The sequence below is a fragment of the Cyprinus carpio genome, chromosome A8 (assembly GCF_018340385.1).
Source record: "Cyprinus carpio isolate SPL01 chromosome A8, ASM1834038v1, whole genome shotgun sequence".
Taxonomy (NCBI): Eukaryota; Metazoa; Chordata; class Actinopteri; order Cypriniformes; family Cyprinidae; genus Cyprinus; species Cyprinus carpio.
Window position 1 is genome coordinate 636,632 of NC_056579.1, and position 12,859 is coordinate 649,490.

General features: G+C 40.6%; 1 protein-coding gene across 6 annotated transcripts in view; it reads left to right on the forward strand.

Annotated features, from left to right (window-relative positions):
• Window positions 1-12,859, forward strand: part of dmxl1 (Dmx-like 1) — a 34,465-nt gene that overhangs the window by 19,224 nt on the left and 2,382 nt on the right. For 5 of the 6 annotated variants that reach the window (XM_042761492.1, XM_042761497.1, XM_042761496.1 and 2 more), the window contains exons 26-44: window positions 845-1,033; window positions 1,114-1,190; window positions 2,417-2,538; window positions 2,610-2,852; window positions 3,850-4,028; window positions 4,104-4,246; window positions 4,334-4,419; window positions 4,500-4,701; window positions 7,277-7,394; window positions 7,575-7,625; window positions 9,002-9,088; window positions 9,166-9,287; window positions 10,011-10,152; window positions 10,232-10,292; window positions 11,086-11,213; window positions 11,295-11,372; window positions 12,179-12,270; window positions 12,372-12,424; window positions 12,504-12,721. In XM_042761492.1, coding sequence (XP_042617426.1) covers window positions 845-1,033; window positions 1,114-1,190; window positions 2,417-2,538; window positions 2,610-2,852; window positions 3,850-4,028; window positions 4,104-4,246; window positions 4,334-4,419; window positions 4,500-4,701; window positions 7,277-7,394; window positions 7,575-7,625; window positions 9,002-9,088; window positions 9,166-9,287; window positions 10,011-10,152; window positions 10,232-10,292; window positions 11,086-11,213; window positions 11,295-11,372; window positions 12,179-12,270; window positions 12,372-12,424; window positions 12,504-12,721 — 2,391 coding nt within the window. The remainder of the gene's footprint in view (window positions 1-844; window positions 1,034-1,113; window positions 1,191-2,416; window positions 2,539-2,609; window positions 2,853-3,849; window positions 4,029-4,103; window positions 4,247-4,333; window positions 4,420-4,499; window positions 4,702-7,276; window positions 7,395-7,574; window positions 7,626-9,001; window positions 9,089-9,165; window positions 9,288-10,010; window positions 10,153-10,231; window positions 10,293-11,085; window positions 11,214-11,294; window positions 11,373-12,178; window positions 12,271-12,371; window positions 12,425-12,503; window positions 12,722-12,859) is intronic. The other variant, XM_042761498.1, reaches the window with a different exon arrangement.

Here is a 12,859-nt window from a genome sequence, read left to right on the forward strand (position 1 = left end):
CCGCTCGCTTCTCACGCTGACTGTCACCCGAAGCACGCGATCCCGATACATTATACACAGAATTACAGTATTTCAATATCTAATCATGCATTTATATTAATAAACAATGTCATTCATAAAAATGAGCCTTTAATTACCTATAGCCTATCAGTGCTCAAGCGCACGCATAGAACTTCCCACAGCACACCAGCAGAAGTAATGGTTATGAATGCGTCAGGGGAAAAAACAGCCTTAACATCATCATCAATTCATTGATAAACTAGTGTTTTCAGTATTTTCGGCGGCATCATCTCCACGGTGAACGTGCACGTTTCATACGGATTACATAATCTGAAGATGTTTCGCTTTCTGTAGATGTTTTTCATGTCTATGAGGCAAGCACAGAGTTTTGGTTTGCTTAAGTTCACAGAGACCGAGACGGCAGAAAGCGCTTCCTGTTTGCTCTCATTATTTTACAAAAGCACAACATTATTTTGTTATTGTGAGTGCACACAAATAAAAGTAGACCATTAACAGATTTGAAAGATGGATTACTCTTATCTGTATGAGCAAAAATGAAATAAGCACATTTTTCTAGGTTAACGTAAAAGTAACTACTTGCACGTTTCAGATGATAAGCCACATTTGCTCTCTCTCTCTCTCTCTCTCTCTCTCTCTCTCACACGAACACACACACACACACACACACACACACACCGCCTATTCCAGCACATGTTGCTGCTGTCATGTGACGCGTTCCTGTGAAAAATGCTCATTTTCTGTTGTTTCTGTCTCCTGGCTGCAGCTGCTAAGCTGATGCAGTGTTTCATTTGCCCGTGTGAATCATCATTGTGTTTCTCATCAGGACGACAGTCTGCAGATCTCCGCTCCCGCTCCGCAGCACCTGTCTGCTCCTCTTTTCCTGGCATGGACCGCCATCTCCAAAACGGTGGTGGCCAATCCCATAGTGCACCTGACCAACCTCACGCACGACATACTGCACACCATCAACGCTCTGGACGCACCTCCGCACCCGGATGTCGTCAGCAATGAGGTGAAGCGCGGTTCATCAGAATGAGGTGTTGTTACTGTCGTGATTCATCCTCTAACGCGTCTGCCTTCCTTCTGTCTCAGATCTACGTGATGCACACGCTGGCCGCTTCCCTGTCCGCCTGCATCTATCAGTGTCTCTGTGACGGACACAGCTACAGGTGGGTGTCTGTCCGCCTCACGATGACCCCGTGACCTCTGCCCTCATCTCTGATTTGATTCTTTGTTACAGAATGTTTCTCTTCATTTGCAACATTTGCTGATCTTGTAACTGTTGGGTCTGATAATGAGCAGATGAATGTGACGCTCATGTGACGTGTGGCATTTTTAAAAAGGCAGCAGATTCTGCTCAGATGAATGTGACCTTTGTGTGGGTCTGTTTGCACATTCATACTCAGTCACAGCAGACTAAACGTGTTAGAACAGAAGCCTGGATGATTAAAGGAATATTTCACCCAAAAATTAAAATCATCCCATGATTTCCTCTCCCTCAAACCATCCTATAGGTGTATATGACTTTCTTCTTTCATACGAATCCATCGGAGTTATATTAAAAAATGTTCTGTCTCTTCCAAGCTTTATAATGGCAGTGAATTGAATGGGTGTTATTTTTTAATAACCCAAAAGAAGTCCAATAAAGCGCATCCATCCATCATAAAAAGTGTCCCACGTGGCTTTGGGGGTGAATAAAGGCCTCCTGTAATGAATCAATGCGTGTTTGTTAGAAGAATATCCATATTTAAAACTTAATAAACCATAATCTGTAGCATTAAAGCCGTTCCGGTGGATGACGCAGGACATAGCGTAAGCTCTGGTGAGAATATGCTAGTCTCGCGAGAACCGATGTTTGTTTACAGGAGCAAAGGAAGCAAAGAAAAACCAGTCTCCTCTTGGCTTACAAATTTAAATATGATAATAAACAGGCATTATTGTGTTTTATTTGGATATGAAATTATTTTTCTTTTAATGGAATAATACTCTAAATATGAAAGTAAAATCTCCTGTAGGTGATTCATTCAGAAACGAAGCAAGTGGCTGTGTTTAAGAACGAGTCACTGATTCATTGACTCACTCGATTTGTTCAAACCCGTGGATTCACTCAGTAAGGAAACAGTGAAACGAACCAAAACACTATAGAGTCTAAAACACAATATGAACTACTTGTTTACTGAACTATTGCATCACATTTGGAGTGGAGCGATATTGCTAAACTATATCATGTGATATGAATATAAGAGAGTGATTTTAGGCTGATATAACTGTAGGCTTCATGACGCAGTCCTGCATCAGTGTAAGAAGATGGACAGGTCTGCATTAAATGTTTTTTCCATAATTTATCGCACCAAGTGAACATAGAGCTGATTCTAATATGTGTGTTTTTCCTCAGCCATGTGAATCCGTTCACGGGCATCACCTACCAGAGCGTCCTGCTTTCCCATCAGCCCCCGGTGAGGAGCGTCAGCATCGAGGAGGCCGTCCTGCCCAACACCTCTCCTGCGCAGTGGCCTGGTAAAGCACCGTGACCTCTGACCCCTGAGCTCATGGTCAGACTCCAGACTCACCTGTGTGTGTCTGTGCAGGTGTGAGCGTCCTGATGCAGCTGCTGAGCGCGTCTGGAGACGAGAACCAGCCTGGTCTGCCCGTGCTTCTGTGTGAGATCCTGACCGCAGTCTTCCTCAGCCTCTTCGTCCACGGTCTGGCCACTCACTCCAGCCACGAGCTCTTCCGCATCGTCGCTCACCCGCTCAACAGCAAGCTGTGGGTGGCCGTGTTCGGCGGCGGCGCTCGTGTCCCTGTGCTGGAGAAACCCAGCTCACCCACAGGTTCTGCTCTCCTAATTAATCACAGCTCTATTTGTGCCAGAATCTAGTGTCACATTACAAGCCTTCATGAGGTCAAAGGGAAATATATCTTGTATAAGTACAGCTCCAGAATCTCCAAATAATGTCCCAGTCTCTGTATTATTTGAAATCAGCAGCACAATCTCACAGCAGTGGTTGACCTTTGCATCTTTAGCTAATATGTTGCTAAAAACTGCTAAAGGCTGGTATTTTTTAGACTGCTACATTTAATACACATGCACATTGAAACAAAACTTCCATTCTCAAACTTTGCTGTCATCCGAACCCCTTTGAGCTGAAGTATTATCTTAAAGTTCCCCAGAGATCTGATGTTAATGTTTCAATAATTTAACAACATGTTCACGGTTCTCACGGTTAATGACCACATGACATGCAGATAAACACATAAAATATTTCTTTCTTTTTTTTTTTTTTTTTTATTATGTATTTAAATTTAGCATTTTTGTGATTTAATACATTTTTAATAAGTGTTTTATTTTGATTTTTTGTTTTAAAATTATGTATTTCAATTTTGCATTTTTGTGGATTTAATTAATTTTTAATAAGTGTTTTATTTAGATTTTTTTTATTTTAAAATGAATATTATTTTGCATTTTTATGATTTAATAAATTTTTTAGCAAATGTTATATTTAGATTTTTTTTATTTTAAAATTATTTACTTATTATTTTAAATTATTTTGATGTAATACATTTTTTAGTTAATTATTTTTTTGTTTGTTTCTTTTTTTTTTTAAATCATTTATTTGTTTTAACTTGACATTTTTATAAATTATTAGCTTTTTCTCCATTCAGAAACCCCTGTCTGGGAAAGCCTGACACAAATGAATCTGAACAGTGATTATGCAGAGATTATCTGCAGAGATATTAAACTGTTCTGTTGTGTTTGAGTGAATTTATGGCATCTTGCTCACTGTTATCTCCTGTTTATTTGTGTGTGTGTGTGTGTGTGTGTGTTAGTGGAAGATGCGGAGCGGAAGCAGCGGCGTTTGCGGCTGAGCTCATCACGCAGTAACTCCAGAGAGGTTCCCGACAGTCCGGTCAGTCCCAGACCCGTGGTGATGGAGAGGGAAACATCCGTCTGTAAAGAGCGTTTCGTGCCGCCTGAACTCAGCATCTGGGATTATTTCATCGCAAAGGTTTTCTTTTATTCTTTAGCGTGCAGTAGTTTCATCCTGTTGTGTTGGTGAACTCATGTGTGTGTCGTGTGTGAACCGTACCTGCCTCCGTCTGCCAGCCGAGTGGAGTACGACTCTGAGGAGAGCCAGGGCAGTGAGGACGAGGAGGATGAGGAAGATGAGGACGAAGGAGATCCCAACTCTCCGCAGGCAGAGCATTCCAACAATAGCTCGTACAGGTGAGCCGTGAGCCGCGTGATGATCTGCACCTGTGCTGTGATGGCGGTGATGATGATGATGACGTGTGATGGTCATGTTCCCTGCAGCTGGTGTCTGATGCGCTTGGCCATGGTGCAGCTGGTCCTGTTCAACCTCAAGACCTTCTACCCGATGGCGGGTCACGACCTCTTAGGTAACGAGCCGTTAGGACTGCAGTGCACGCACGCATGGTGTGTGTGTGTAGAGTGTAACGTGTGTGTGTGTGTGTGTCAGATCTGCCCGTGTGCTCGCCACTCTGTCATGCCGCCCTCAAGACGCTCCAGCGTTGGGAGCAGCTGCTGCTCAAGAGGCTGGAGATTTTCGGAGGTCCTCCGTCGAGGTTCATCTGCTCGCAGCTGCTGGAGGAGAGCGTGTCGTTGGGTCCGGCGCTGCTGCGGCACAAGGCTCTGTTCGAGCCCTCCAACACGCCCTTCAGGTACGGCAGACTCGTCACACGCACGTATGCAACCCAAAACACTCAGCTTTTTGCTTTTGTGGGGCTGAAATCATCGACTGAAACTGTGACTGTTAGCTGGTGTTTCTCCAGTGGTGTGTTTTGATTTCTCGATTTTAATCGATACTGATACAGGGTTTTTCCTGGGTCAAAACTGGTCTTCGGTGGTGGCTGACCGACATGGTCATCCACACACAGCAAAGAGTACCCTAGTACCCACATGATCCGCAAGCCCAAAATTGACAATAAATGTTAAATTTAAAATAAATACTTATCCTATTTATTCATGAAAAAACGATCACTGTCAGGCTAGATAGTAAAAGAAAGCGATTACAACTTATTTTACATGTAAACATCATCGATACCAAAGTATATTTGAAATGTCAAAGGTATCACAATTTATCTATTTACAAATTATGCAATTATCAGACACAGATATTACCTGTCACTCTCACTGTCATCCTTTCTTGCCCTCTTTGCAAAAAAATCTGTGATTTTTCCACAACTGGCTTTCATAGTTTTGAAAGATAAAATCTTTTTTGATAGACCTGATAATTATTTTAGTGTAATCAAATCAATTAAAAAGTAGCATTAAAAACGTAGCGTTAAAAGGTGTAATAGTGTAATTTTTTTACCATATAAAATGTAATAAAATTAGCAGCTAGCTAGCAACAGCTTTGCTTTGTGCTTTGATCTAGTTTCATCTCACTCCAGTCTAACTTTAAACTAAATGATTTTATAGGTCATTTACTACACATTGTCATTGGCCTATACATACTGTGGATTATTAAGGCTAAATTTTACTAAACACTCTTGCTAAATGGGGTAAGCACACTTACTTTCTCATTTCAGATGTGTATATTCTTTTAAGAAGTAATGCTTTGTTATACACCGATTCAGAGGCTGACGGGCAGACCGACTGCTTTAACCATTCATTATAATGAATCGGACTTTAGCGGACGTGTTGTGTGGGAATCCTGGCTGTTAGGACATCGCGAAAGATTTGTCCACACACACACACACACACACACACACACACACACAGACACAGACACACACACACACACACACACACACACAAACACACACAAACACACACACTTCATAACTGGATAGATTTTTTTTCTTTTTTTTTTGCGTTTATTTAAAGTTATGTCCGCTGCATGTGCGGAATGCTTGTCACAAGTTGTAAGAGAAGATGAGGCAACTTTTTTTTGACTGCAATTCACACCCAGCGGTAATTCAGCAAAAAGATTCTCCGAATGCACCACGTGAAACATGGATTCGGTCTCCCGACCTTTAGGATCAGTTGATTTTGATGCGAGGGAGAGAGAAAAGACAGAACTGAAGACGGAGAGTGCGCGCGCGGGGGAGGGGCGCTGTGCTCGTTCTCTCCGTCACTCCGTCTGTAGACTGCTTCACTCACAAAACCCAATTACACATCAAATATGGCTTTGGCGGGACAAAAAATCGCTTTGGCGGCCGCCAAAAAATTTTCAATGTAGGAAAAACCCTGTGATATAGTCTTTCAGTCTGTGCTTCACTGAACCTCCAGTAATCACAGTAATCTTTGCGATTTGTTACTTTTGATATGAAACAAACTCTCAGCTTTCAAATTCGGTTGATATTATCAGAAAATGTAATTAATAAATGTGTTTTTGTGGCTCTTTAATGTGTGCTGACAGACCGCTGTAGTGAACTCTTTTTTTTTTACTACTAGTTATGAAAAAAAAAAGTTTATTACAGCCGCTGTTTATATATTTCAACTAGTGATGCACCGAATTGAAAATTCTGGAACAAAACTGAAAATTCAGGATGCACTTGGCCAAAACAAAAACTTTTTTATAATTATTATTATTTTTTTTAAACCTTATTTTAGAATATTTTTTGTATAATTATATTCATATTAGACTTTTTAATTAATTTTACCTAAGCACCTAAATTTAAATTGTTGGAAAATAAAATAAATGTTATTTAATAATCAATTACTTTAAAATACAAACATTTTAATCGCATATAACTCAGTTTTTATGTGAATTATGTTTTTACTCCAGTTTGTTGGTGAAGTATAAACTTTTAAACAATGACTCTAATCATTTATTTTCAAGAGAGATTTATTCAGACATTCATTAAATAATGAAGACGTCACTAGCAGGTTAATTAGAATTATACTGAATATGTAATACAGTGCGTATATTTATAAAAATGCTGCTATCTGGAGTTAGTTTTTTTTTTATGTCTATCTGACTAACGAGATATGGTCATTAAATGGCTTTTCTGCAATTACCTTTTTTCCAAACCCGAAAAGTGTTGTTTTAGCTGAAAATTTGAGCTGAAATGACCCTAATTCCAACAACAAAATGAACTAGAAACATAATTCATAATTAAAATAGTGACACAAAAACTGCCTTGTGTACAATTTAAATATTTGTACAATACATTTGCTTAATTAACTGATTATTAAATTACCTCTATTTTCAGTAAGTGCCTCCTGGATTTTCTGTCTGGGAGCAGAGTTATAACTGTAGTTTAGTGACGAGTGTGCTTCCGCTCTCAGGTCTCGCCGGCGCGACGCACTTCCTGTCAGACGGCTGTGGCAGTATCTGGTCAAACAGGAAGAGGTTCAGGAGATGTTCATACGCAACATCTTCACCAAGAAACGCGATCAGAACGAGGTACTTGTGCTGCTGCTTGCTCTCTTTCCCAGAATGCACCAGTCTGTCCACCCTCAGCTGCTCGTCTGTGTCTGTCCAGTCATTAATCTCATTAATACGGTGTTGTACTTGTGTTAATTGAAGATGTTTGTTATTAACCGTCTAATCGTGGCCTGTGATTGACCTGCATGTTTGAATCAGGAGACTGACCGTGTCAAATGTTCTGTGCCGCTGGAGTCCACACACAACCAGGTACCCAACAGAGCTTCTGCTCCTCCCTCCTCTTCATCATCCAGTCACGAGGCTCTTTAAGATGCTGATCTACATGAAATCACAGCTGCCTGTAGTTTATAATCCTGCTCTGATACTCTTGATGTTCAGCATCACGTGTGGTGGCAGGTCTGATTGGCTGTCGATGGAAAGCATGCACACAGTCAGATTCTTCCACACATCACCTGGACATTTATTGTCCTCTAGCTCATGACTGAGAGGCCTTTTAAAGAGTCTGTACATGTGAAATAAAACATGTGAATGTGATCTGTGTGTCAGCGTCAGGGACGTAACGATTCTCAAACTCACGACGCTATACTGAATCACAACATGATATCTCACGATTCCTGCCAAATTATAAATGGAAAAAGAGTCCTTTTCTTATATCTCAGACAAAATGCTGTACGTTTCTTTGTGAAAAGTTTGCGATCAGTAAGAATTTTCATGTTTTTTAAGAGTCTCTTCTGCTCATCAGTCCAGCAAATGTGTTAAATTGATAAAAAATGACTTTTTGTAACATATATAACATTATCAGTATATTAGAATGATTTCTGAAGATCATGTGACACTGAAGACTGGAGTAATGATGCTGAAAATACAGCTGCACATCACAGAAATAAATTACAGTTTAAAGTATATTAATATAGAGCACTGTTATTTTAAATGGTAATAATATTTCACAATATTACTGCTTTTCTTTGTATTTCTGATCAAATAAATCCAGGATTGATGAGCAGAAGAGACTCACTGATCCCAAACTTTTAAACTGCAGTGTATGTCAAATAACTAAACTGAAGTTTTAAAACAAATCCCAAATCAAATGAATGATGAAATAAGTCTCTTAATGTAATGTGCTCTTTCCGTTTAAAAGTAGAGGAAAGCACTGCATTTTAATCGCGATCCGAACAGAGATGCTGCATACGTGAGCAGATTCAGATTTAAATTAGATTGAATAATTTCAACATTTGAAACCAAACAGAATGATCAGACTTCAGCTTCATGAATCTCTTCTACATAAATCATATCTGAATGAGACGCAGTTTCACTCTCTGACAGCAGGAGGCGCTCATGGAGCAGCAGATACAGCGTTTTCTTGGTTACCGCTGTAAACACAGCAGCTAAACGCTACATTAATGTGCATTACAGAGACGAGACGAGAAGAAAACACCACCTGAACTTTCCTTCAGAGACACATTCATATAAACCCCACCTGCATCACCTTTCCTTCAACATCTCAACCACACGAGTCCTCACTTATTATTAATGATTTCCAACCGCTGCATCGTTACGTCCCTAGTCAGGATAAATGACTGAATAATAAAGATAAGTGTTGAGTGTCCGTGTCGCTCCTCCTGCAGATCGAGGCTGACCAGGGGTTTCCTGGAGGAAAAGCTCGCATCATCCACAAGGAGTCTGACATCATCACGGCGTTCGCCATCAATAAGGTGCTGTGACGTGCTGCGCTTGTGCTGGTGTGTGCTCTGTGACGGCCGGACGTAAGCAGCCTCTCTCTGTCTTCCAGGCCAACCGCAACTGTTTAGTGATCGCCTCCACCCACGACATCCAGGAGCTGGACGTGTCCTCCATCCTCTCCACGCAGATCCTGACCTGGGTCGATGAGGAGAACGAGGCCGAGGTCAAAGGGTGAGTCATTCTTCCAGCTAAAATCTGGACGGCAACGTCATAAAACTCAGTCTTAAAGGGACAGTTCTGCCAAAAAATTCAATTCTGTCATCATTTACTCAGCTTCATGTCGTTCCAAATATGTATGAGTTTCTTTCTTCTGCTGAACAGAAATAGAAGATATTTTAAAGAATGTATACATATGACGGTAGCCATTGACTTCCATAGTATGAAAAACCTTTATCTTAGTCCTGGTGTCTTTTTAGTTATTATCATATTTAGTCAAGCTTGTCGTGTTTTCGTTAAGTCAAGTTTTAGTAGACTAAACGTCTGAGCAGAGCTGTTATAAATTCACTGTAAACCACGGCTTCACGGGGATTATTGCTTTTATAAAACGGTTATTCCATATACGTAGCAAGGTTTCACAGAATAGTGTAATGATATTAATAAGAACAGTATTCTTCCACCAAACAATGTAGTTTCTCAGAAACAGTTGTGGTTGCAACAAAGTGGTTGCCGAGCAACACACAGAAGTAAACAAAGGTGTTTGTTACTTTGTAGAGTAATTAACAACAGCTTCGAACATGGCTCAGCCAATCAGAATCAAGGACCGGAACTCTCCGTCTTATAAAATGAATTTTAGTAGTTTAATAGTTTTATTTTTTTTTAAATACGTTTTAGTCTCGTCTTTTATTGTCAACAGTATTGCATGTTGATATAGTCACAGTTATTGTTGTTTTGCAGGACGGATGAGTTCCTGGTGGTTCACGCGCGGGACGACTTCAGCGCGCTCCACAGCAGCACACCCTACACCCGCAGCAGCCCCGGGACCCCCATCAACATGCCCTGGCTGGGCGGCCTGCAGACGGGACGAGGAGCCGCTGTGGTGAGCCACGCTAACAACACTCAATCTGTCCCGCTCCGCACACGCTAACACTCGCTCATGCTCTTCTGTGTTCACGCAGCTCATCAAACGCAACATCAACAACGTGCGGCGGATGACGTCACACCCCACGCTGCCCTACTGTGAGTGACCCGCGTACACACCGCTCATATATAACCATGATCAGCTGCTCAGAAAGATCTCCATTAATGTTTTCACAAACGCTTCATCAGGAATAATCATACATGTTTTATCAAATATTGAAATAATAGCTGGTCGTCAGTGGTTGTTTTTCATTACTACTCTTTATTTCTTTTAAAATACATTTATCTTGCTTTGAAAGCAGCCATAGATGCTGATATGAAAATAAAAACGAATAAAAAATAAAACAATAAAAACAAAGTATTTGAAATAAAATAAACATTAATTGATAATGAATAAAATGTAAAAATGTTAACTTATAAGGGGACCGCTCTCATTTTTCAGTTTAACTTAATGTACTAAAATAACTAAAACTTAAAAATAAAAATAATAAAAAATAAACAAAAACTAATAAAACTGACAAAGACACACAAACTTTAAAAATAAGTTGCTGTTGTGTTCTGGGTGGTTGCTAGGGGGTTGCAAAACATATAAAAATAAAAACTTCAAAATATCAACTCTTTTCCCGCCAGCTTTTTTTTTTTTAAGTTACAAGCCACTGCAGCATCAGAACAAAAGTGTGTCTGTCAAAGACCGATTCAGATCAATGATCAAAACACAGATGATCATCACGGTCCTAAAGCAACATTTCATTCACTAACGGGAGGAGTTTTGATTTATATGCTGTTTAATGTTTGATGATTGGTATTTTACATATGCATCTGCTTACACGTGATTCTGCATGCAGAGACTCAGTACTCTTTCAGATGTGTAAGAGTGTGTGTGTGTGTGTAGATCTGACCGGAGCGCAGGACGGCAGCGTGCGGATGTTTGAGTGGGGTCACTCACAGCAGATCACCTGCTTCAGGAGCCCCGGGAACTCCAGGGTCACCAGGATACGCTTCAGTTATCAGGGCAATAAGGTCAGGAATCACTCGTGTGAGAGCGCTGTGTGTGACTGCAGCGTGTGGAAACCAGCTCACGCGTGTGTGTGTGTGTTGTAGTTTGGGATCGTGGATGCGGACGGAGCGCTCAGTCTCTGGCAGACCAGCACCTCAGGAAACGCTCCCAAACCCTATCTGGTACATCCACCGCTCTCCTTATTCCTCATCTACAGCACTTTGGTTGGAAACATTGTGATTTTTAAATGTTTTCAATGAAGTCTCTTCTGCTCATTAGAGCTGCATAAAAAAAAAAAAAAAAAAAAATACAATAAAAATGTGAAATAATATTGCAGTCTATAACTTCTATGTGAATCTCTGTTAAACTGTAATTTATTTCTGTGATGCGCAGCTGTATTTTCAGCATCATTACTCCAGTCTTCAGTGTCACATGATCTTCAGAAATCATTCTAAAATGATGATTTGATTATTATCAATGTTAAAAACAGTTGTGCTGCACAATATTTTTGTGGAAAATGTGGTACAATAATAGTTGAGCAGCATATCATCATATTAGAATGATTTCTGAAGATCATGTGACACTGAAGACTGGAGTAATGATGCTGAAAATACAGCTGCACATCACAGAAATAAATTACAGTTTAACAGAGATTCACATAGAAAACAGCAGTTTTACATTCTAATAATATTTCATAATTTAACTATTTTTGATCAAGTAATTGCAGTTACTCTCAGTGTTCAGTGCAATATCTTGTAGATTCACTCCTATGTATTCATAATCATAACACTGTAAATATGTTCACAATCTTGAAATGTTTATTGTGTCTTTGTGCACTTTTATATTTTATTGTTTAAGTGCATTATTGTGTGGCGGTGCTGCATGTTTATCTGTGGATGCACTGATAACATCTTTGCTATTCTTAATGTGTCCGTGTCAAATAAACCTCCACTTCTCATCATGTGATCATCTCCTTCTCTTCCTGCAGACGCTTCAGTGTCACAATAAGACCGCGAATGACTTTGTGTTTGTGGGATCATCATCTCTCATCGCCACTGCAGGCCTGTCCACAGACAACAGGTACACACACACACACACACACACACACACACACACACTTAAACACAGAGACATCTGAAAAAATGTAAGCTTCAATTCATAAAGACACTCTCTCGTCACAGGAACGTGTGTCTGTGGGATACCCTGGTCACGCCAGCATACAGTCTGGTTCACGGTAAGTCATCTCTCTCACACACACACACACACACACACACACCCCGTGGAAGCGTGTCTAAGCGAGTGGTGTGCTGCAGGCTTCAGCTGTCATGAGTCCGGCTCCACGGTTCTGGCTTTGGCGTCTAAACAGCAGCTGCTGCTCAGCGGAGGTCGGAGGGGCTGGATCAGTGTCCTGGACCTCAGTCTGAAGATCCAGCGCCAGAGTTTCCAGGCACACGACTCGCCCGTCAAAGCGCTGGCCGTCGACGCCAGCGAGAGCTGCTTCATCAGCGGATCGGCCGAGGGCAACATCAAGGTCTTTATACACTGACACTCATTGGCTGACCTTTCTGTTTATATCAGTTTTAATAATTTGAGTTCTTTATTGCAAAAATGTACTACTTAGTAACTACTTAGTATTTTTAATTGAAAGTTTTAAGTTTTAAAAGTTTCA